We start from the raw sequence: 25,433 nt of genomic DNA on the forward strand, positions 1-25,433 counted from the left end.
CTGGTCACCGATTCAGGGTGTCTATGGCCCGTAGTCAGCTGGGATAGGCTCCAGCTAATTATTGTATAATATTTAATGTTTATAATTTATTAACAATTAAATAACATTAGTGTTGCAAACCAAATGAAATTGTCATTTATCTCATGCAGTGAATGAGCGAAAGAGCTTATGTTTTACTCGAATTGCATTAATCAATTGCATCAATTGCATTTCTTTTTATTTCTTGCAGACACAGGATGCACAAAAAGAGAATCCAGTAGAAGAGCACCTTTTTTTATGGCCAATGCCAGGAAAAAACAGGTGCAATATTCAAATATTTTAAATAATCTTAAGCAACTACTTTCACCCAAACCAAACCGTCAGTCTCAGGCCCAGGGCTAGACAGGCACCCGCTCTTCACCCAACAACAGGTCCAGCACCAGATGGGTCAAGCAACACTAGGTGTGATGTCCGAATTGTTGTTTTGTGTCAACCTTGCAAGGGATTCCTTTGGGCTATCCTCCGCACTTATGGGGCATGAGAACCCTGGTGTTACGACTCCCCCTGGGGTAAGATATATCAGGGAGTCGCAACTACCACAGCAGACGGGTTCGGTCAAGGATGAGTCCAGACAAACAATGCAAGTAGCCTTCAGTGATATTTTATTTACAACAAAGTCCACAAAAACCTAGACTACGGGATAACATAGGGGAAGCACAAGATATTAAAGTGGCACCCTCAAATAAAGACAGTAAAAAACCCTCCCAGACAGGTGTCCAAATGAACACCCACAAAATACAGGAAATAAGGCCGAAGGGTGCCACTGTTAGAACTGATGTGATAAAAGTCTAGACAGGGGAATAACTACGTCTCTAAATAAACAAACTATATGTATACCCCGGGGTGTCTAAACTTATCTCAAGTCCCTCTATGCAAACCAAAATCATTAACTTTTCCAGCACAAATACAAAATATAACAAGGAGTAACGTACTGACATTACCAGGTGAAGCTGGGACAATCAAACTTTACTCTGCACTAAACCATGTGCTTTCTAAGGAAGGAAAGGACTCCACTGCCTCAGCAATTGCAATCATAGGCAGCCAAGGGAGTCAGTCAGGAATCTTGATTGGAGGAGGGATGATGGGGAAGTAGTCACAGCTGTGTTGGCCTGGGCAGGGCTTTGTCACAGGGGTGGAGCCACAGCTCCATGTACCTGTAGAGAAAAAGAAACCACACCCCTCCTACATAATGTGTCCAGGCTGCCAGCCGTAACACCTCCCCCCTCAAGAGTCAACCTGTTGACGAAATTGAACCACCAACCTGGCTCAATCAACCAACACAATCCTAATAAAACTCTCCTTCTAAACCTGAGACAGAGCATCAGCCATAACATTTTCTGAGCCTCTTTTTGTGATGAATACTCAAATTATAATTATGAAGGACAAGCGCCCATCACATCAACCGCTGATTGTGGTTAAACATTTTATCCAGAAAGACTAACGGATTGTGGTCGGTGTACACCGCGACTGGATTTGAAGTAGATCCTACATAAACATCAAAGAATTGGAGCACTAATAGCAGTGCAAGCGTCCCCTGTTCAATTGTATAATACTTTTTTGACTATCATTAAAACTTCTTAGAGGAGTACGCAACAGGGTGGACTAAACCATCTGGGTCCTGCTGGGTCAATACAGCACCCGCACCAAGACCGCTCGCATCGACTTCAATAGAGAACGGTGAGGAAAAATCAGGAGCCCGGAGGACTGGGGCACTGCAAAGGAGAGCCTTACAGTTCTCGAATGCAGACTGGCACAAAACCACTGATTTCGGATGCTCCAGACGTAAGACCAACTTGCCAATACCCTTTAGCATGTAAATTTTTTATACATATTTGGCAGATCCTATGGTATCAATACAGTCGTCTACTCTTGGCATAGGAAATGAGTCTGGAGCAGTTACTTTGTTCACCCGTCTATAGTCGGTACAAAATTGAACAGTAGAATTTGGCTTTGGTACTAGTGAACATGGAGAGCTCCACACACTGGAACTAGGGTGAGCAAGATCATTGTCTACCAGATAGGCAACCTGTCCCTTCATTAGTTTCCTATTTTCAATATTAACCCTGTACGGATGCTGTTTAATGGGACGTGCCCCGCCTACATCAATATCATGTTCCAAAACAGTAGTACGGGTGAGAACGTCGTCAAATAAAGTTGGGAAGTCTGAAATTAACTGAACCACATCAGACTCCTGCTGTTTGTTTAGATGTTGCCTTAACGTTGACAGGTTTTGTAACATGTCAGAATTGCATGGCCGGGGAGATTGTGTTTGAGTCTCACACACCGTCAAACCATCCTCGTCTCCCTGCAACTCTGTGCCACATGTGTGTACTGGCACTGTAACAGCGAAAGATACGGGTGACAGCGTACTGCGCACCACCGGCAGTTCTTTATCACTTTCGTCTCGTGGATGATATTCCTTGATCATGTTCACGTGACACACTCGCCTGTTTTCCGCGGTCGGGAGTGTTTACCAGGTAGTCTGTCTCACTCAACTTTTTACTTATCGAGTAAGGACCAGAAAATCAAGCTTGTAGAGAGGCTCCTTGTACAGGCAACAAAACAAGCACTTTATCGCCTGCCTGGAAAGGCCGCCGGACTGCCTTTTTGTCATATCACAGTTTCATTCCTTCCTGCGCACAAGAGATATTTTCTGTAGCCATCTCCCACACTTTGTGCAATTGCTCGCGAAAATGACTGACATACTGCAGTACATTAGTTTTGGCTGGCCTTTCACCAACAATCTGCTCTTTTAGTGCGTCTAATGGCCCGCTAACCGAGTGACCAAAAACGATCTCTGCGGGACTAAAACCTGTTGACTCTTGCACTGTCCCGCGCAGAGCGAACATTACAAGGGGCAATCCTTCATCCCAATCTTTTCCGGTATGCAAACAATACTTTCGCAACACCGATTTTACCGTCTGATGCAATCTTTCGAACGCGCCCTGTGATTCCGGATAGTATTCACTAGAAATGCGGTGGCGGATGGATAGCGACTGCAACACTTGCTCAAATATTCCCGACAAGAAATGTGTCCCTTGATCTGTCTGCACAATCCGTGGAAGACCAAACGTAGAGAAAAACTTGATCAGGGCCTTCACTACAGATGGAGATGTAATCTTTCGCAACGGAATGGCTTCGGGATAGCGCGTGGCCATACACATGACAGTCAGCAAGTATTGGTTGCCAGATTTGGTTCGTGGAAGGGGACCAACACAATCTACTAGAATGTTTTCAAAGGGCTTCCCCATTATGGGTATTGGACGTAAAGGAGCAGGGGAGATTGTTTGATTAGGCTTGCCAGTCATTTGACACACGTGGCAAGTGCGGCAAAACGTGGACACATTTTTCTTAAGGCCTGGCCAAAAGAAATGCTTGGATAGGCGGGAATAGGTTTTAGTAACTCCTAAATGACCAGCCCAGAAATTGTCATGGGCCAAAGACAGTACTGACTGGCGAAATGGGTTGGGCACTACTATTTGACAGGCCTCATCCCTTCCATCGTCACCCTCCTTCTGCGGAGACCACCTACCCATGAGCAGTCCATCATTAACATAATAAGCTGTCGGCATGGTCTTCGCAACTTCGGGGGGTACAGTATTTTCAAAACACTTGTTTAGGGTACTATCCCCAATCTGAGCAGCGATTAGGGCGTCATGAGTCACATGAACTCCCTTCTCAGAGGCTAGAGCCGCAGCAGACTCTATGGTGAAGTTACCAGCCCTATCAAACAACTCCGGTGGAAACACGGTGTCTGATAAATCTACTGCTTGTTTTTTTCGACCCTGCGCTCGAGTGACGGCACATACGGGGAATACATCCGGAAAACTATTGGAAAGCGCATCGGGATATGACATGACAGGCTACTTTAGCACCTCCACACCAGGCACTACTCTGTCTCTCCCCCTGATAATGTCGTTCCCCAAAAGAATATCCACCCCTGCCACTAGCAAACTTGAGGTTACCCCTACTTTGTATGTACCTGTGATTAACGCACACTTTAAGTGGACCTGATGTAACGGGGCGGATATATAACCGCAACCTACTCCCGTTACCAACACATTTATTTCAGACTCACTAAAAAAAGGCAGGATACCAGACAACATCAGAGACTGGTTCGCGCCGGTGTCCCGTAATATACGGACCGAGCGAACTTGTAAATCCGAAGGGAGAGAGACACACCCACTATACAAATAGGACGTGTACCCCTTATCGACTACGTCCTTTGAGTCACATGACGATTTGACATCAGAGACTGTAGACGGCCGATTCAGTGTCTGAACATTTCCGGTCTCTTTCACGTTCAAATCTTCCACCTGGTCCCTTTTCTGATGGTTTTTCCAAGAAAAACAATTCATTCTAAGATGCCCAATTCGATGGCAAAAACTACATCTACGCGTCTTGCTCTCTGAGACAGAGTTTTGACGCCACGAGGGCGTTACTGTCTTACCAGGAATTTCAGCCTTATTACCCGGATTTGAGCAAGTAGAGCCCCGGTTATCAGATCGAGTAGACCCAAACGAGCTTTTGAGCGTCAGCAAGTAGTTATCTGCCAGAACGGTGGCTTGTGACATCGTTTCAAACTCGCGCTCGTTTAAGTGGGCCACTATTCGTTCAGGCAAACAAATTCCTCAACTAGTAGTAACTTAGTAAGTGTTTCAAAAGTGGAAGCTTTGCTTACTTCACACCAACGTTTAAAGAATACTTCTTTTTCCTGGGCAAACTCAGCCACGGCCTGTCCAGGCTTTAATTTGTGGTTTCTGAACCTTTGACGGTACGCCTCAGGCACCAGTTCATAAGCGCGCAACACTGCTGGTTTTACCTTATCATATACCAGCCCGTCTTCTATCAACAGCGTACTCAACGCTTCAAGCCCTTTTCCTGACAGTTTACTTTGTAAGACTAGAGCCCAGCCTTCTTCTGGACATTTATTGGACTGTGCTATCCGTTCAAACGTACTAAACCACGGCTCAACGTCCCTCTCACGGAACGGCGGTACAAAAGGAAGGCTTTGACAAACATTAAACCCCATACTTTCTTCCCTATTGGAACTCTTTGCGAGTTCAACTTCCAGCTCTTTTAGTTCAATCTCCTTCTCTATATCTTTGAGGGCTAGCTGATGGGCATATTTCAAATCGAACTCCATTTTCTTGAGGGCCAGCTGATGACCATACTCCCTATCCCTAGCCTCATATTGCGTACGTAACATCTCTAGAGCAACATGGGGACCTTCCCCAACAGGTACAGTACCATTTCCATCTGGTTTTCCTGATCCTCGAGCCAACCAGTGGCGAAGGATCATGATTCGTAGCTAGAGCCTTTACATTCGAGGTGACACCATCCCTGCCTACCTCATCTTTCTCCCCCCTACCTGATTCCACAGAATTAACCAGAGGCTGAGAGGAGACATCCGCATATGCTCCCCCTGTGGCTCCAAAGTACTGCTCTGCTATTAATATCTGGATAACCTCCTGCTTCAAATCAGCTAGCCTGGTAGTCATGGACAGAGTGAACCGTGGTCTGGGCTCTGCATGACCGTAGTCTGTTTTGCGTAGCCTGCAGTTCATTTGATTCATTTCCAGTAAAAGCTGGACTTCACCAGGGATGCTTCATGTCACTGATTCTGTTAAAACATTTTGATGGCATCTCTGTTTTCTGCAGATAATGTTGTTCTGCAGGCTTCATCTGGCCGAGATCTTCAATTCTCATTGGAGCGGTTCACAACCAAGTGTGAAGAGGTCGGGATCTGAGGCCATGTCCGTCAGTCGGAAAAAGGTGGCATACCCTCAGGTACAAGATTCTTCCCAAAGTGGAGGCATTTAAGTGTCTCAAGGTCTTCATGAGTGAGGGAAGAATGAAGCAGGAGATTGACAGGTGGTGTGACGTCTGCAATTGTGGTGTAAAGCTGAGCCCAAAGGCCAATCTCTCCATTCACTGATCAATACATGTCCCTACCCTGAAAGAACAAGCTCTCGGACACTAGCAGTTGGAATGAGTTTCCTCTGCAGGCTGTATGGGCTCTCCTTGAGATAGGCTATGATGCTCGGTCATCCAGGAGGGGGTCAGGAGTAGAGTTGCTTCTCTTCCATATTGCGGGGAACTAGATAAGGTTGCCTCCCAGGCGACTCCCCGGTGAGGTGCTCTGGGCACCTCCAACTGGGAGGAAACCATGGGGCTGACGCAGAGGACGCTCGAAGGTTTGTCTCCCAGCTGGGAATAAAATCGTCTTATTGTGGTGATGGGGTTTATGTGTGCCAGTGATCCTTGGAGCTGTTTTCTGGAGCATTGTGCCACTGGTACCCACACTGAAGCCAGACGTGGAGGAAGGGAACGAAGAAAATAAAGAACTTCGGGAGAAGCTAGCTGGTGTTGATCCTGTGCAGCAACAAGATGCGCTCCATCTGAACTTCGGCCAGCGCCTTTTTTACTTGGGACAGCTCCGCTTTCAGGCATCGGTTTTCATCTATCAGCACCTGGTGACCGGGCCTACACCCATGGGGTCCGGCCAGGCACAGCCCGAAAAGACGACGTGGTTTACCCTGCACATGGGCTCACCACGTGTGAGAGGGGCCAAAGAGGTCGGGTGCGTTGACAGTTGGGCAGCGGCCAAAAGAGGAATCCTTGGTGTTCTCTACTCGAGCGGGTTTGGACACTCTGGAGTCGCTCACGGTGAGAGGAGCCGGGCAGGTGTGCACCGTGTTCCGCGCTTCTATTGCTGAGGTGGCAGACCGCAGGGGCAGCCGTGAGTTGGTCGGTGCCTGTCGTGGCGATAACCCCAAGAACTCGCTGGTAGACACAGGCAGTAAAGGATGCTGTCAGACTGAAAAATGATTCCCATCAAGCCCTTTTGGCCCATGGGACTCCGGAGGCAGCTGACGCTGGTCATCTCCTATGTAAACACCCAAGCATGTGAGCAGTTCAGTAAGGCGATGGAGAACGACTTCCGGGTGGCTTCAAGAAAATTTTGGTCTCGCTGAAACGATTCTCAACTGAGTGTGAAATGGTTGGGATGAGAATGAGAACCTCCAAATCTGAGACCATGGTCCCCATTTGGAATAGGGTGGCATGCCCTCAAGGATAAGGTCCTTCCTCAGGAGGAGTTTAAGTATCTTGGGGTCTTGTTCACGAGTGAGGGAAAAATGGAGCGGGAGATCGATAGGCGGATCGGTGTCTTCAGTGATGCGGACTGTCATGGTGGAAAAGGGAGCTGAGCCAAAAATCAAGCCTCTCTATTTACCAGTCGATCTATGTCCCATCTGATCAGGATGCCTCCTAGACACCTCCCTTAGCATGTCCCACCGGGAGACCACAGGTCTCAGACACGCTAGGGAGAATGTCTCCCGGTTTCCCTCGCCACTAGCTGAAAATCTAATTTAAAACTGTCGCCTATATTATCATATATATATATATACCTATATAAAGTCTTCTCATTAAAGTTTTATTCACAGAAATCAAATATGTAGCCCCAAAGAATTCAAAAATCTATTTTTTTCAAACCGATCTAACGTCATCAAAGTTGATGTCCGCAGACCCAAACAGCTTTCACTTCGACTGATGTTAAAATAATGAATGCAATGTTTTTTAACCTTATTTTAATTTTGGACTTTTTCTCCATATATTACGCAAAAAGTAATGTGCTCACATATACTTTAATTCGCCAAAAGTTGATGCCGCTGAAACCACACAACTGGTTCATGTAGTGTAAAAACAGGAAAATTACTTAATACAACTTTTTTTCCTCCCAATATTACTTCAACTGTCTGACATTACGAGAAGAGCCGTTTTGTGCTCACACGGACTTAACGTCGAAAAAAGTTGAAGCCCGGAAAACCAGAGCTTCTGGTTTACATAAAAATAAGCAACAAATTCACTTTAATCTCATAATATTACAATTTGAATTATGTTATATTAGAACAATGATTTCATATCTGTAATTTAACCTCGGACTAGTTAAATTTTAATCTCTTAATATTTCGATTTCCCGGGCGGCCCGCTGGAGAGGGGATAGCGCGTCGGCCTCACAGCCCTGGTGTCCTGAGTAATTCCAGGTCACGTCTGTGTGGAGTTTGCATGTTCTCCTCGGGCCTGCGTTGGTTTCCTCCGGGTACTCCGGTTTCCTCCCACATTGCAAAAACATGCATGGTAGGCTGATTGGACACTCTAAATTGCCCCTAGGTATGGGTGTGGGTGTGTATGGTGGTCCATCTGCTCGTGCCCTGCGATCGGCTGGCCACCGATTCAGGGTGTTGTCCCCCCGCCTCTGGCCAGGAGACAGCTGGAATTGGCTCCAGCACCCCCCACGACCCTAATGAGGAGAAATCGGTTCAGAAAAGATGAGATGAGATTTATATTTTTCTCTTGGATTATTAGTGTATGATTTCCTGTAATTTCCCACGGCACGCCTGAGCATCGCCCATGGCACACTGGTTGGGAAACATTGCCTTATAAGAGTTGCAAGAATATGCTGTGTAATGCATTTTTCCAGGATATGTGTCACGGTTAATTTCATGAAATGCTGTTTTCAGCCACTAATTATTAGTAGCAATAATAGATATATATTTAACCTAAAATCCTTTAAAATAATCTATTATCCTAGTCACCTATGTTTATGTCCTCGGCCAATCCCAATGTGGCCCCTACCTGTTTGGCAGAAGAAGCGATACTGAATATATCTTGAATGCGATTGTCAAGGAAGTTCCAAGTGTCCTGGAAATCCGGGGAGGAATCCTGAAGCATCACTAGCTCTGTGGTGTTGTAGGTTCCAGTCAGTACTGCTCTTTTATTGTACCAGCTCATCTGTAATAGAAATAGGAGAAAGTGAAGTTAGGAAAGTGAAATGGCAACACTCCGCTAAAGGAATTGTTGTGTATTTCGATTATTTTAAATTCAAGGGTGAAAAAATCACACGGTGGAGCAAAGTGGAATAAAAGAATGCAAAAGATCAGACTCACTCACATCTATTGATCGATCTCCCGCGTAGTACCAGATGTCATCCACAAGGGTGGAAAGTAGTTTGACACTTTTGGGGATGTGATTTGGCAAAATCAGAATGCTTATAGCCTGGTGACATACAGTAGCAGCAAAGTCAAAAATATGATTGGATTTAAATTTAGGAAAGATATTTCAAGAACGGTGGGTTTGCTTATTAATGCAGTATTAATGCAGATATTACCTGTGGCCATGTATCTATGTAGGGGATAATCATCCTCAGTCTAGTCTTCACAGCTCCTCTTAGGAATTTAACAGTGTCATTTGGTCTGTAAACATGTATGGTACTTACTGAACAGTAACTGAAATGATTTAATTGTTAGATTACAATAGTGTTAAAGCAGCAACTTTGGGTGTGTGCGGGGTGGGGAGGGGGGTGAAGGGTTAAAGCATGAGACCCACGCTGATTGGCCTAACTGGCCCTGCTTCTGTTCTTCGGTTAGTGTCTCAGCCAATTGTGAATTACACTGTGTGATGAAATATAAGACAAGATCACCGGCTCCATTGTGGAACATCCCAGTGGAAGCAGATGACAGACCAAGTCTCTGGGACATACACAGACACCAACACATTGTACAGGAGACAAGAGAATTTTAGGAGTGTTAAAACTTCAATTGCCAGTGCAAAAAGACATTTCAATATGTATACAGTCGTACCTCTACTTACAAAATTAATTGGTTGCAAGTCTTTTCGTAACTTGAAAATTTAGTGACTAGAGGTGTACTTTATATGTAAGTTCTCTAATTCGTTTAACGGTCCCCACACAACTACCAACTAGACTCTTTACATTTGGTCAAAGTGTCCCAATTTTGTATGAAAGATGTAAGGAAACACAAAAAATGAGAGAAAATGATGAGGAAATCATTTATTAATGACTTAAAATAAATGAAGATTATGAAAATGTGCCCTGCTGTAATATCTCCCTCCACGGCCGTTATAGATGAAATACCCGTGGTTGTCTGCCAGATGGCGGTAAGAGCTGAAAGCCGTCCTCTTTGTAGAACATTTTAGACTTTTACGTGTGCCCTGTGTGTGTGTGAGAAAATATGTGCCACGTTGCATTTGTATTCGATTAATAAAGGTCATTGAAAATAAAATAATGGATAAGAAAAATCATTTACTTTTTGGGGGACTTTGTCACTCATTTGCAAAAAAATTTTCATAACCAGAAACTTTCAAACCTAGAGGCATTCGTAAGTAACATTTACTGGAAGCAATGTGTTTACTGTACAGTAATACCTCGACATATGAGCAATTTGAGGTAGGTGTAAAATTTTGATATACGAGCATACAGCAGACGCGAGAGGCTGCTCAAAAGTACAACATGGGCACTGTCTTTCTGGTCACAACTCCCTCGTGCAATGTCTCTACGAGCACTGGAAGGAGAACATTTAAATAAAGAAAAATTTGAAACAAAATTTTAATTAAGTTTAGTGCAAGGTTAGATTAAACTTATTTGAATGTGTCTGCATCAAGTTCAATTTTTATGTTATGTTACAAGCACGTTGCTTGCAAAAAGCCTCTTTCCTCCTCTCTCCCCTCTCTCTCCCCTCTCTGTCCCTCTCTCTCTCCCCTCTGCAAAATCTGTCTAAATTTAGTACTATTACATCCCTAGTTATTTTTTAATTTGTTAATAGATGGCGAATTAGAACATATAAAAATATTTTTCCAATCCAATATCCTGTTTTTAGTGTTTTTTCAGAGGGTTGGAACAAATGATTTCTTTCCGTTTGAGTTACGAGTAAATCGATATACGAGCTCAGTATACATTAAGCTCGTATCTCGAGGTACCACTGTACTGCAAATATGAATTAGGGTTAATGTAGTATGGATGCATGATGATTCTTCCGGTGGAAGCGGATGACATGACAAGTGTCTGGGACATACACAGACACCAACATAAGCAGAAAAGGTCAACACGATCTGTTTTTTTTTCCTCAACAGATCAGTTATGAATTGTGGTAAATCAGCCTAAATCTAACTCCCCACAAATTTTACTGGAAGCAATGTGTTTACTACAAATATTAATTTGGGTTGATGTAGTATGGATGTATGACAATTGTTGTTTAATTCTTATTGGGACTGTGTTGGGAATTATGGTGTTCATTTAAATGAATTTGATAACAAAAAATGTTGAACCTACCGAGTCTCTAGTTAAACACATTAGGTTTCAAATTATTGAGTAGAATGTTGTGACCTCAAGTAAATGACACCCAGCAATCTAATCCAATCTGCATATTTGATAGATGACTATGTTGATCGATTTTATTAGCTCTTTGCTTGAGTAATGAATATTTACCGTCTTTACACGCATATAAGCTGCCTTTGTCACACCAAAAATGATGACTGAATGGAGGGTATGGCTTATAAGCGCATAAAAAAACGACATGCAGGAAAATGCAAGTTGACAATGATGACGTCACGACAAAATGGCTGTGATGTCATGACGCAAGACAATGCGGCCGATACGGTCATTCAATTCAAAATAAACAACAGAAAAACATAAAACGCTAATCACAATTCATTTTGACATCTATAAATGTAATTCAAGGAAAAAATAAACCGTTTCTTTCATAAAACGTGAAAAAACTTAGGTTCCCATCACTGCTCGCATGGCCATCTTACCATCGTTAAACCTGCTCAGACTGGCCAGATGTGAGTACACTTGTGTCTGCTATTGCTCGCTCGGGGCGCCTCCATCTTACCGTATTAAATGTGCTAATACCATAGGGCTTACCATGTCAACACATCACAATAGTTAAGGCTGATCAAATGTCTTGCGGTCGATCGTTAAAATATAAACCTTGATACCTAAGTAATGTGTATGCTATTATTGCACCCATAGACTTGGTTGTGCTTACATTACTTCTTTTTTTAATTTGACTACGTGCAAACAACACAGTCCTTTCCGGACACAGAAAGGAAATAATTTTACATTTCTGATTATGAAACAAAACAAAATTCCACATCGATTGTATTCTTTTTTTTTTTTGTTCGAAAGTGACAACTATTACAGTAAAGTGAATCGAAAAAATTGAAGCAAGTTGGCCGCCAGATCTTGAACTTCTGGTAAGAAAATTGTAATTCATGTCATTAAAAAGTTTTGTGTTCTCATCAAGATAGCCTTACCTTATTTACTAACCCTCAAAACTGCCTTGAAATCTTTGAATTTTACAATTTCTCGCGTATAAGCCGCCCCTTGATTCCCAATGTTCACCTCCATATTCATGGTTTTAACATGGAGTACAAATGTATTACATTGAAGGGAGAAACTTAAGAAAAATCATCAAAAGTGGTATTTCTGATAAAATGTACAGGTGTGGTCAAAAGTTTAAATACACTTGTGGAGATCATAATGTCGTGGTTCTCTTGAGTTTCCAGTTATTTCTACAACTCTGATTTTTCTCTGATAGAATGATTGGAACAGATACTTCTTTGTCACAAAAACATTGATGAAGTTTGGTTCTTTTATGACTTTAATATGGGTTAACAGAAAGTGATCAAATCTGCTGGGTCAAAAAAACACATAAGGCAAAACAAATTAGCAATTTTAGTGACAAAGAAAGTTGTGTGAAATGAGCTTCATAGCATCGCCTCTTAACTTCTTGTAAGTGATTATGAGTGACTACAGCTGGTGACTTCTCTGAGGCCATTTAAATAAGGGTCATTGGATACAAACACCCACAAACGCTACAATGTGAAAGTCAAAGGAGCTCAGCATGGATCTGGGAAAGTGAATCCTTAACTTGAACAAGTCAGGAAAGTCACTTGGAGCCATTTCAAAGCAGCTGCAGGTCCCAAGATCAACAGTGCAAACAATTGTTTGTAAGTATAAAGTGCATGGCACTGTTTTGTCACTGCCACGATCAGGAAGAAAATGCAAGCTGTCACCTGCTGCTGAGAAAATTGGTCAGGGGGGTGGAGATTCAACCGAAGATCATCAAAAGCAGATCTGCCAAGAATTAGAAGCTTCTGAAACACTGGTGTCAGTGTCCACAGTCAAGCATATTTTGCATCTCCATGGATGAGAGGCTGCCGTGCAAAAAGGAAGCCCTTGCTCCAAAAGTGACACCTTAAGGCTCGATTGAAGTTTGCTGCTGATCACATGGACAAAAGTAAGACCTTCCGGAGGAAAGTTCTGTGGTCAGACGAAAAAAAATCGAGCTGTTTGGCCGGCAAAGTCCAGCAATATGTTTGGAGGAGAACAGGTGAGGCCTTTAACCCCAGTACACCATGCCTACAGTCAAGCATGGGGGTGGTAGTATTATGTTGTGGGGCTGTTTTGCTACCAATAGAACTGGTGTTTTACAGAGAATAATTGGGATAATCAAGGAGGATTACCTTCAAATTCTTCAAGATAACCAAAAGTCATCAGCCTGAAGATTGGGTCTTGGGCGCAGTTGGGTGTTCCAACAGGACAATGATCCCAAACACACATCAAAAGTGGAAATGGCTTGGCTATATCAGGCTAGAATTAAGGTTTTTGAATGGCCTTCCCAAAGTCCTGACTTAAATTCCATTGAGAACTTGTGGGCAATGCTGAAGAAAGCCATCAAATTTAACTGAACTGTACCAATTCTGTCAAGAGGAATGGTCAAAGATTCAACCAGAAGCTTGTGAATGGCTCCCAGAAGCGCCTAATTGAAGTGAAAATGGCCAAGGGACATGTTACCAAATATTAACTTTGCTGTATGTATATTTTTGACCCAGCAGATTTGATCACCTTTTTTCAGTTCAAACATAATAAAGTCATAAAAGAATCAATCTTCATGAATTGTAGAAACAACTGGAAACTCAAGAGAGCCATAAAATTATGTTCTTCATAAGTGTATGTAAACTTTTGACCACAACTGTGTGAATCAAAATCATATTATAAGGGTAAATATCATAAGTTAAAATGCATGTCTTTGTAAATGTAAAATATCAAGTGATTCAATTTGAAAAAAGAAATAACTATCTTGATGAGAACCTAATGCTTTCTAATAGTAATAGTAATTCTTTCACTTTTCTTACCAGAAGTTTAAGATTTTGTGGGAGCCATATTGCTTCTAATGTCAAAATATCTCAATTATTATGATGGTTCATATTACTCCAATATTTGTCACATTCAAACAAGAAATAAAACGAAAAAAATCAAACTGGAGTTTTGTTTAGTTTCAAAATCAGGGCTACTCGCAGCTGGCCAGTTAGAGCCTGTTGAACTAGATTTAGACGGCAGCGCCTTAGGTGAGATGACTGTGCCCAGAGCGAGGTCGTGACGTCACGGCACCCGCACGGGCGCCATTTTGAAGTGACGTCATCGTGTTGCGAAAATTTTGTCTGGCGGCCAGCCCAACTGGCCAGTGAAGAGACATCGGAGTGGCCGGTGCAGCGGGGGTCTGCGGCGGCCCGTGACGAGGCAAGGGAGTGGCCGGTCCGGCGGGTGTCTGCGATGAGGCATGGCCGTGGCCGATCTAGCGCCGTCCTTGCTGGCCCGTGATGAGGAGTGGGAGTGGCCGGTTCAGCGGGCGTCCTCGCCGGTCCGTGAAACGGCGTGGGAGTGGCCGTGACCGGATGATTCGCCGAAATAGGTTTCGCCGAGGACGTTTGGTTGAAGGACAGTTCGCCAAGGGGGCGTTTGGCCGTGCGGATAGTTAGCCGAACGGAAAGTTAGCTGAACGGATAGTTAGCCGACAGGATAGCCAGTCGACCAGACGTTGCACCGCACGTGCTCACTCTGCCCCCAGTCTTGTGTACATGTTGTAAGATAAGACTAAGTCTCTTTGCAAATGCTTGTTCATATTGTATCAGTTTTTGTAAGTACAACAGCATCATAGTCATCCTTATGGCTGACATGTCAGCAAAAACACCCAACTGTCTGACTGAATAATCAATCTTAGTCTTGTGATTGGGTTGACATCTCAGCACATATACTCAACTGTCCGACACTGATCAATTACTTTTCGCCCTGCAAATGACTGAAACGTATCCGTCCAAAGTCCTAGTGACAACTGTCAGTTTTGCCTGTATTTAAGACACACTCACTGGTCATTCATCTAGAGTTGCAAGAACATCGCGCTGAACAGGACTCCACTGTTAGAGCTCTCTCTCTCCACTTTGCAGTTTGGTATTAAACCTTTTTCCTATTAAATTGATCTCACTCTTTCTTAACCTGTTCCTAAAGTTGTATTTCAGATCTATCACATGTTTTTCAACCTCGGCCCGTGGGCCATATACAGCCCATTACGGATAACATTCATTTAGGAATAACAGGGGCATTCAGAACAGAAGAAATAGTAGAAAATTGTAGAAACCCTACTCAAGAAAAAAAATTCCTAAATTAATGGGAAATTATTTAAAATTAATCTAAAAGTAAAAGTGCGCTCCATGGCATGGTAATGTTCTCTAAGCCCCTCTGGTCTGTCTAAGGCACTTAGTATTTAGAAATATGTCCAGCATCACTGCATGTGTACTGCATCACAAAAGCTAAAACTCAAAGAACATATGATCTGATATTTTCTAAGATCTTTATACTGGCTCTTGACTAATTCAATTGAACCATGTCTATTTACTTCCAAATGACCCATTACTAAACGTACTCTATGCCTGACGGATTTTGTGTCAGTTGACTGTATAGTCTTATTCATGTTGTTTATGTCTGACGGTGAGCGGTGTTCAGTAAATTTGTTTTGTGATCCATTTGTCACTCAACTACAATAATCCTTTTGGTGACCCTTACTGACCCACAGCACTGGTAAAACAACTTATACCACTTGGCAAGACATGGTTCAAATGAATTGGTGAAGAGCCAGTTCAAAGATAATCATTTTACAGTACTGCCCCCCGCTGGACATATGTCTATAAACTAAGTGGCTTGGACAGACCAGAGGGGCTTATATAACAATACCATGCCATGGAGCACACTTTTACTTCGTTTAATTTTAAATAATCTCCCATTATTTTAGGAAATATATATTCTTTTTCTGGAATAGGATTTCTACTATTTTCTTCTGTTCTGAATGCCCATGTTATTCCTAAATGAATGTTATCTGTAACGGGCCATATATGGCCCGCGGGCCGAGGTTGAAAAACATGTACACACATGACCAGGGGTGGGGCGAGCGCGCGCGGCGCAAGGTCCGGTCGGCTGGCTGTCCGTTCGGCTAACTATCCGTTCGGCTAACTATCCGTTCGGCTAACTATCCGTTCGGCCAACTATCCGTTCGGCCAACTATCCGTTCGGCCAACTATCTGTTCGGCTAACTATCCGTTCGCCTAACTATCCATTTGGCCAAACGCCCCCTCGGCGAACTGGCCGTTTGGCCAAACGCCCCCTCGGCGAACTGGCCGTTTGGCCAAACGCCCCCTCGGCTCGGCGAACTGGCCGTTTGGCCAAACGCCCCCTCGGCGAACTGGCCGTTTGGCCAAACACCCCCTCGGCGAACTGGCCGTTTGGCCAAACGCCCCCTCTGCAAACTGTCCTTCTGCCAGATGTCCGTTGGCAAATCGTCTTTGGGCAAATCGCCCGAGTACTGGGAGTGGCCGGTCCGGCGGGAGTCCGCGCCAGGACATGACGAGGTGTGGCAATGGCCGATCCGGCGAATGTCCGCAACGGCCCTTGACGAGGATTGGCCGGTCCGACGGGCATCCGCGCCAGCACTCAATGAGGAGTAGTAGTGGTCGGTCTGGCGGGCGTCCTCGCTGGCTCTTTGATAGCCGAGCTGCTCTGAACAGACATCAGAATTTCAGAAAGATTTGTCGGCCGCCTTAAACTGGCTGCCTGGGGGGGGGGGGGTTCTCTCATCTAGGGGGCCCGGAGAATCGCCGCTGCCTTTGGGCGGGAAGGATCTGGGCGGGAAGGATCAGGGCGGGAAGGATCTGGGCGGGAAGGATCTGGGCGGGAAGGATCTGGGCGGGAAGGAACTTGGCCGGCAGGAACTTGGCCGGTAGGAACTTGGCCGGTAGGAACTTGGCCGGTAGGAACTTGGCCGGCAGGAACTTGGCCGGCAGGAACTTGGCCGGCAGGAACTTGGCCGGCAGGAACTTGGCCGGCAGGAACGCTGGATCCTGCACAGGGACGCCGGTTTGCGGCTTCGGCGCGGGTATGACCAACGGGCCAGCAGGCACAGGGACGCTGGTTCATGGCTTCAGCGCAGGGATGACCGGCGGGCCAGCGGGCACAGGGACGCTGGTTCATGGCTTCAGCGCAGGGATGACCGGCGGGCCAGCGGGCACAGGGACGCTGGTTCATGGCTTCAGCGCAGGGATGACCGGGGGGCCAGCCCGCACGGGGATGGCCGGCGGGCCAGCCGGCACGGGGATGGCCGGCGGGCCAGCCGGCACGGGGATGGCCGGCGGGCCAGCCGGCACAGGGATGACCGGCAGGCATGGAGACGCTGGTTCGTGGCTTCAGCATGGGGATGACTGCTGGGCCAGTCGGCACGGGGACACTGGTTCATGGCTTCGGCACGGGTTGACTAGTGGGCAAGTCAGCATGGAGAATCTTGTGCGAGGCTTCGGCCTGGGGCCACCCGGCACGGGCAAAGGTGAGCGGGGACCTCGGACGGGCGAAGGCAAGCGGGGAGATCGGACGGGCGAAGGCAAGCGGGGAGCTCGGACGGGCAAACATGAGCGAAGAGCCAACTCCTTCCTCTTCTCCCTGAGTCGTGGAGCTTACAGCCTCCTTTGGGAGGCCAGTGTAGTACGCCATATATATTATTCACCGAAATAGGTTTCACTGACGGACGTTTGGCCAAAGGACATTTCGCCGAGGGGGCGTTTGGCGGAATGGATAGTTAGCCGAATGGATGGCCAGCCGACTGGACGTTGCGCCAAAACGAATTTGCGCGCCCGTCCCGTCCCCGGTCATGTGTGTACATGTTTTTCAATCTCGGCCCGCGGTTCATATACGACTCGTTACAGATAACAACATTCATTTAGAATAACAAGGGCATTTATTCACGGCGAAACACACGCAGAACAGTACGTGACAGAAGAAAAAAAAAGTAGTTTTAACTAAATAAGTACTGTAATAAAATTGTAAATCCAGGAATCCTACTCCAGAAAACTTACATCGGCATAGAAAAAATTGAGATTAATCTTTGAATTAAGGTTCTTAGCAAATTATTTTGAATATTATGAATATTGTGCCAATAAGAACATTATTTAAATTTTAAATAATTTCCCATTATTTTAGGAAATTTATATTCAAAATGATTTGCTGAGAACCTTAATTCAAAGATTAATCTCAATGTTTTTTATGCGGATGTAAATTTTCTGGAGTAGGATTCCTAGATTTACAATTTCATTACAGTATTTACTGCTATAACTACTTTTTTCTTCTGTCTCGTACTGTTCTGCGTGTGTTGGCCATGAATAAATGCCCTTGTTATTCTAAATGAATGTCATTATCTGTAGCGGGCCATATATGGCGCACAAATCTCGTTTCAGCACAACGTCCGGTCGGCTAACTATTTCGGCGAATAGTGCAGTCACGCAATAATAATGGATGGATGGCGTCGGCAAGAGCGTCGGTGGCTTCCCGCTGGGTCCATGCTGGTCGAATCGTATCAACACATCTTTGGGAAGACGTCGAGGCATAGGACCCAATCGCAGGGAAGAAGGCAAAGAGGGAAGTGGTGCTCAAACAAAAACTTTAATAACTTAGGCAGGAGGAAAGGAAAGTCACAAAGGACTTAGCGAGAAATAACAGAAAACAAACTCGACTAGGGAAAACAGCGAATCGAGGAACGAGGTAACGTAGACATATGACAAGGCAAATAAAGCAGACGATCCAACAGATGACTTAACGATCAGTGGAGTTTAATAGACAAATCAGGAACTAATTCTAAATGATGCGCAGCTGCGCGAGAGTAACGGTGAGACAGGAAGAACAAACAAGAGTAGGGAAACGAACATGAGAACACAGGGAGAAAGCAATTCAAAAACAATAACGAGGCAATCCTAAAATATTCTGATTGAGTCTCACCTCAGCGCCAGCCGCAATGGCCTCCATGCTCCAGCCATGGTGTGGGACAAATTCCAAAGCAGCATTGAAAACTTGAGCTTTAAGCTGTTTGTGTATCGCATCTTCATTTTTATTTGAACCAGACTCTTGGCAACTTTCAAAAAAAAACACGGACAAATTCATTTTAACTTGGAGAAAGCAAAAATGGGGAACGTTTTGTGAATATAGTAACACGTGAGATTTATAAATTTTCGTAGACTGCTGATTATAATGCTACAACTGATAAACAGAATAAAGAAATGGCACAAACAATATTGAGCATATAAGCTGCGTAAAAGCCAGTGTTAAAATTGTTGAATTTTAAAATTTCTCACGTATAAGCCACCCTCATTCTTAATTGGTTGACAGCTCTGCCCCTCTCTTCTCTTTACCCAAGTGTCCAAGACATGAGGCTGCAGGTCCTATGACACGACCACTGTTGGGTTTATTCTGTAATACTATTATATATGTGTGAGGGAGTCCCCCGAAGGAACACTCTCCAGCACACCCTCCAAGGACTCAAAAAAGGGTGGTTTCTCTGAACTGCTGTTTGGTGCATATGCACAAACGTTTGAAATATCTTGATTATTTCGATGATTCATTCATATACTTCAATACTCATATACTTCAAAAGTTGTCACTTTCAAACAAGAAACAAAAAGAAAAAATATAAAAGCGGACGTTTGTTTTATTTCATAATCACAAATGTAGAATCATTTTCTTTCTTTGTTCCGAAAGAGCGTTGCTATCAGATAGGCAAATTAAAAATGGAAGTGACGTGAGCAGTACAACCAGAAAGTGTGTACTGGTCTCGTGTTCAGCCATGGCCGGCCGGGATTTGAACCCAGGTCCCCAGAACTCTGAGGCCAACGCGCTAACAACTCGCGTCACCGGGCCGCCACTGCTGTTATTTAAAAAAAAAAATCATAAAAATGTGAAAGTTCACGCTGAAACTCGCCAGCAGAATTACTCCCCACTCTTCCGCTTGCTACAAGGACTCAGCACTGAAGAAAAAAAGAAGTAGCTATCATAGGCGTGAACCTGCTTCACGATTTTTTGATTATTGCTGCCATGTCTGGTCTACATTAACCGCAATATTCGAGGGATTACTGTATACTGCTACAGACACACTTCCTGGTTGTGCTTACGTTATGAATTTGTCTACGTGCAGGCAACACCCTCCCTTTCGAAACACACGGAGGACAGGATTATACCTTTGTAATTATGAAATAAAACAAAATTCTGCTTTGATTATTTTCTTTTTATTTCTTAATCGAATGTGACAACTGTTGAAGTAATATGAACAATCGAACAAAAATAGAGATATTTTGACATTAGAAGCAATTTGGCCACCACCACAACATCAGTAGTTAGGTTCTCATCAAGATACTTATTTCTTTTTTCAAATTGAATAATTTAATAGTTTGCATTCATAAAGACAGGCATATAAACGCCCTTATGATATTGACGCAAATAATGTGCAATCCAGCAGACGACCCTTTGGATTCAGGCAGTATCTGAGAAATACCTCGTGAAATTATTTTTCTTGAGATTTTCCCTTCAAAGTAACATTTCTACTATTGGGGTAGACCTGCCAACTGGTTTAATAATTGTTTGTTCATGTCCAGCCAATGTGGCCAAACTGGTTTTACAATTGTTTGTTAGGACAGTTGAATGGAGGAAAAGCCAACTAGCTGGCCTTGCAATTGTTTGTTCGCACTACGAATTGTAAGATAGCTAACTAGCTGGCCTTGCCATTGTTTCCTTGTATTGTGGAATATGGCCAACTCACTTTGGAACTGTTTGTTCGAAACGCGCAATATAAGATAGGCTGCGGCAGTTTGTGTGTGCTATAAAAATATGTTTGCATACAACTTAAACCTGCTAATGTCTAACCATATTAGCCCAAAGTTTTGTTTACATAAGCTCTGTCCTACATCACTGTCTTAGAAATATTACCCTATAGTTCCTATAAAAAGACGGTGCTCTGTTCATTCAGAGAGAATTGCGAGGAAGGCAGGCTGTGAGAGGTTCACAGCTGTCGGAGCATTCTCCAACCATCTTGGAGTCCTGTAATAAACCTATTTCATATTTAAATTGATCTCACTCGTTCCTAACCTGCTCCTGAAGTTGTATTTTCAGACCTATCATGTACTCCCTATTAAAACCATGAATATGGAGGTGGAAATTGTGAATCAAGGAGCTTATACGTTAGAAATTGTCAAATTCCACGATTTTAAAACAATTTTAAGGGTGTGGCTTATATGCGAGAGAATATGGTATCTTAACTGCCCAAGGTGGCAATCCACCGGCCCTAATTTCATGTTTACAGGATGACCAAAAAAAACGATGTAACACATTCTTTAAGTTCTTTATTAAGCATCAACAATAAAAACCTTTTTACGTAGGATAAATTTAGAGTGCCCAATCAGCCAACCATGCATGTTTTTTGGAATGTGGGAGGAAACTGGATTACCCGCGCAGGCCGGGGGAGAACATGCAAACTCCACACACGGATTTGAACCCAGGAGCCCCAGATCAGTGAGGCCGACGGCTCCACCGGGCCACCGATAAATATTGTGTATATTTAATTTAGAGATACTTTTAGAACCAAACACAGATACAGTTGTGGTCAGGGTTAGGTTTACATACACTTGTGAAGAACAATGTCATAGCTCTCTTGAGTTTCCAGTTATTTCTACAACTCAGATTTTTCTCTGATAGAGTGATTGGAACAGATACTTCTTTGTCACAAAAAACATTCACAAAGTTTGGTTCTTTAATAACTTCACTATGTTTTTATTGGTGGTGGCGGTGGTGGATGTATTGACACCAAATTTAAAGAAAAGATGATGATAATGATTATTAATCGTCGGCGGCGTTATTGTTATCATCACCATCACCAATAACCGATGACGGTTACAACAACCACAATCACAACCACAATAACAATAATAATAAGACATAAGCTTTGTCATCATCATTGACTCAAAAGCCTAATTGTGATCATACCCAGCATTGTATTACAAAATTGGTAGTGCTTCTCCATAATGTGCGTTTTCCCGGCAAAAGACCCAAATAAGTGATAATTTCAGACTCGTAATTTGACATTCTGCCGTGACGGATACATCACATTAACCCCCTCTAACTGTATCTCACTTACCTTCAGTCAACCAGTAGGAGGCAGATCACCGCTCAACGTCTTTTTATGTTACCTCACCCTGAAAAGTTGTAGAAATAACTGGAAACTCAAGAGAGCCATAATATTATGTTCTTCCCAAGTGTATGTAAACTTTCGACCACAACTGTATGGTGAAATATTTTAAAGACGATGAGCAAACAAAATCCCAAACAGCTCATGATTGATGCGCACTGGCAATTTGACGCATTGGCACCAAATTTACAGAAAAGCTAGGTAATTACCATGTGTTTAACGAATACCTTTTAGTTTTTCAATAACCGATTCCATTTATTAATTATTAATTTATTACTATTATTGGCACCTAATATCAAGAGAGCAGCGAGCTAACATATTTCAGGTCAAGTATACACATCTATAATACTTGCAAATCCTTTACACACTTAGAGGGGAAAATTCAATCACTCGTCTATTAGGATTTAACAGCCGGTTCTTAACATAAAACATCCACCCATAAAGCACGCTTTATCTATTCCTGCTCTCCAAAACACCTTTTTCCCCTCGTGACAGAAAGAATCCGCGAGACATGATGGTGTTGGACGCGCTGACCCAAGACACCTTTCCACGTCATTTACAAACATAATTTTGGGGAGAATTTCCGCCAGCGAGTTTCCAGGTGCACACACACACACATCCATAAATCACGCTTTATAAGGATTATAGATCACATAATCAACACTTTACTTGCCCTATCGGGCAGCTGTCAACGTAATTAGCTGCCCGAAAGTACTTGGTAACGTTGGTGCAAGGTAATTCATGCAGTTATCAATGTCGAGCCCTGAGGGGATTTGATTTTTAAATTTTCTTTCTAGTTTTTTGTTACCATAATCAAGTAGATTTTATTGTTATTGTATGTTTTTTGTTTTTTTATGTGTCATTTTTTTTCTTTTCACCATAACAATGGTTTTGATATGTTTACATATTGCCATTAAGGTCTGTCACTGCCTTTTTAGGTGTCACACTCTTTCTCATCTTAAAATGTGTCTTTTGCCCTTTATTTAGTCATACCTGCATTAACTGTTTTGCGGCCAGTTATGTCCTCGAAATGTATGGTGTACCTTTGCATGTCAGGTCATCAGTTGACCTTTCTAACTGGGAACTTTGTACTAATGCCCTGGGTATAGGAATAAGAATGTGCCATTTAATATAAGCTAGAAACGGTTTACCAAATTGTAGAAAATCCCATCCTTTGCAACAGTTTTGGCAACACCTTTCTGACAGTATAAAGGTGATTATAAATCTCTAGCCTGCGCTCACTTCGTGATTGACACAGATATGTGTCTGTAAATTATTTGTGCCCAGAATATTGTGTAAATAAAAGCCCTAAAGTGACTGTGTATCACGCCCAGCCTGCATTCGTGTAACTACCTGAAATTAATCAAACCCGCAGAGGAAGAAAGAGCACTCTACAACATTACCATACCTCAATGTTGGTGTGGCGAACTCATCTGCTATTGGGTTAATTGTTGAGTTTCCTTGTGAAGATGTTACTAGGTAATGGCCGGGAGAGGAGATGTATTTTTTATTTGATTTGCATTCATCCTGAACCCTCAGACCTGCATCTCGGAAGCCTCCTTTCAGGATTACAGGCAGAGTCGCTGCTGGTAATACCACAAATACAAGGAGTAATGAAACATGAAACATTGGAAAAAAACATTTGAAAATTTTTCTGGTTGTTTGCAATATAAATTGCAACATTAAAAAGCTCTGTTCTGCAAGTTGGTTGACTCACTATTATATATGTTATATTGAAAACAGATTGTGACTAGGGGGGTATTGGTCCCCGATGAGCCAGGAACATCATCGGGGACCCATAAAACCCTGGTCACAATCTGTTCCAGCTGCTGCCCTCTGGCAGACGCTATAAGTCTCACAAAGTATAGACAAATAGGATTAAGGATAGTTTTTCCTTCGTCCGTCAGGACTCTAAACTTGCGGTAACACAACACACAATATATTCTGTGTAATAACTTTGGGGTGAGGTAACATGAAAAAACGTTAGGCGGTGATCTGCCTCCTACTGGCTGACTGAAGGTAAGTGAAAGTCAGTGAGAGGTAAGTGATGTATCCATCATGGCAGAATGCCAAATTACGAGTCTGAAATTATCTTAACTTATAATAATTGGGTCTTTTGCCGGGAAAACACATCTTAGAAGCACTACTAATTTCGTGATAGGCAGTTAGTGGGTATGATGGCTTTTGTTGAGTCAATAATGATGACAAAGCCTATGTCCGATTATTATTACTATGATCACATTGTATTCTTCTATTGGTGTTCAATCTATGCTGAGAGGGTCAACGGTGGGCAACATGGATAAAGATCATTTTAAATTTTTTGTTTTTTACAATTAAATACAAAATGTACATTTTAATCACAATTCTTTTGAAACCATAAAAGAAAAGGAAAAACAAAGATTCCGAACACGTTTTAATTTCCTAATGTAGATCTTATCTGGTCATATAAGACCTAAACACTGTAGCACGTTTGCAATGTATAAAACCATGCAAGGAGGACATCCTGTCAAATATTTTACTTGCAAGAAGGAGGGTCGTGGAAAACTTGTCTTCCATACCACCCATCCTCGAAAGGGTTGCTGGAGCCTAACCCAACTGTCTTAGGGCGAAAGGCAGGCCACACCCAAGACTGGTCGCCAGTCAGCCGTGGCGAAGAAAAATAGCAAAAAAATGGTGCAGCAATAGAGCTAGCTCACTGTTCATTTTTTAGTCCACTTCTGTACCAATATTCCAAATACAATACAAACTATGTACAAAAATTACAAATGTCATACAAATTTAAAAATTATGTGTGGGGTAGACCTGCGAACTGTCTTAATAATTGTTTGATCATGTCGAGCCATGTGGCCAAACTGGTTTTACAATTGTTTGTTAAGACAGTGGAATGTAAGATAGGCCAACTAGCTGGCCTTGCAATTGTTTGTCCGCAACACAAATTGTAAGATAGCTAACTAGCTGGCCTTGCAATTGTTTGTTCACAACACAAATTGTAAGATAGCTAACTCGCCGGCCTTGCAATTGTTTGTTCGCCTGACGAAGTGTAACATAGGCTGGCTAAGAGGTTTTGCAATTGTTTCCTTGTATTGTGGAATGTGGGCAACTCGCTTTGGAACTGTTTGTTTGAAACACGCAATATAAGATAGGCTGCGGCAGTTTGTGTGAGCTATAGAAATATATCGGGTTTGCATACAACTTAAACCTACATGG

At 43.2% G+C, this 25,433-nt stretch overlaps 1 protein-coding gene across 3 annotated transcripts in view; it reads right to left on the bottom strand.

The window, feature by feature from the left end:
- Positions 1-25,433, bottom strand: part of coq9 (coenzyme Q9 homolog (S. cerevisiae)) — a 34,395-nt gene that overhangs the window by 1,368 nt on the left and 7,594 nt on the right. Inside the window, exons 2-8 of one of the 3 annotated variants that reach the window (XM_077711866.1) lie at positions 23,635-23,812; positions 18,995-19,127; positions 9,430-9,572; positions 9,212-9,296; positions 8,995-9,099; positions 8,680-8,835; positions 625-1,193 (exon numbers count right to left, since the gene is read on the bottom strand). In XM_077711866.1, the coding sequence (XP_077567992.1) occupies positions 1,164-1,193; positions 8,680-8,835; positions 8,995-9,099; positions 9,212-9,296; positions 9,430-9,572; positions 18,995-19,127; positions 23,635-23,812 (830 nt within the window). In that variant the 3' untranslated portion in view covers positions 625-1,163. Of the gene's footprint in view, positions 1-624; positions 1,194-8,679; positions 8,836-8,994; positions 9,100-9,211; positions 9,297-9,429; positions 9,573-18,994; positions 19,128-23,634; positions 23,813-25,433 lie in introns of those variants that run through there. The other 2 variants (XM_077711865.1, XM_077711864.1) reach the window with 2 other exon arrangements.

This window comes from Stigmatopora nigra, unplaced genomic scaffold, assembly GCF_051989575.1.
Source record: "Stigmatopora nigra isolate UIUO_SnigA unplaced genomic scaffold, RoL_Snig_1.1 HiC_scaffold_51, whole genome shotgun sequence".
Lineage (NCBI taxonomy): Eukaryota > Metazoa > Chordata > Actinopteri > Syngnathiformes > Syngnathidae > Stigmatopora > Stigmatopora nigra.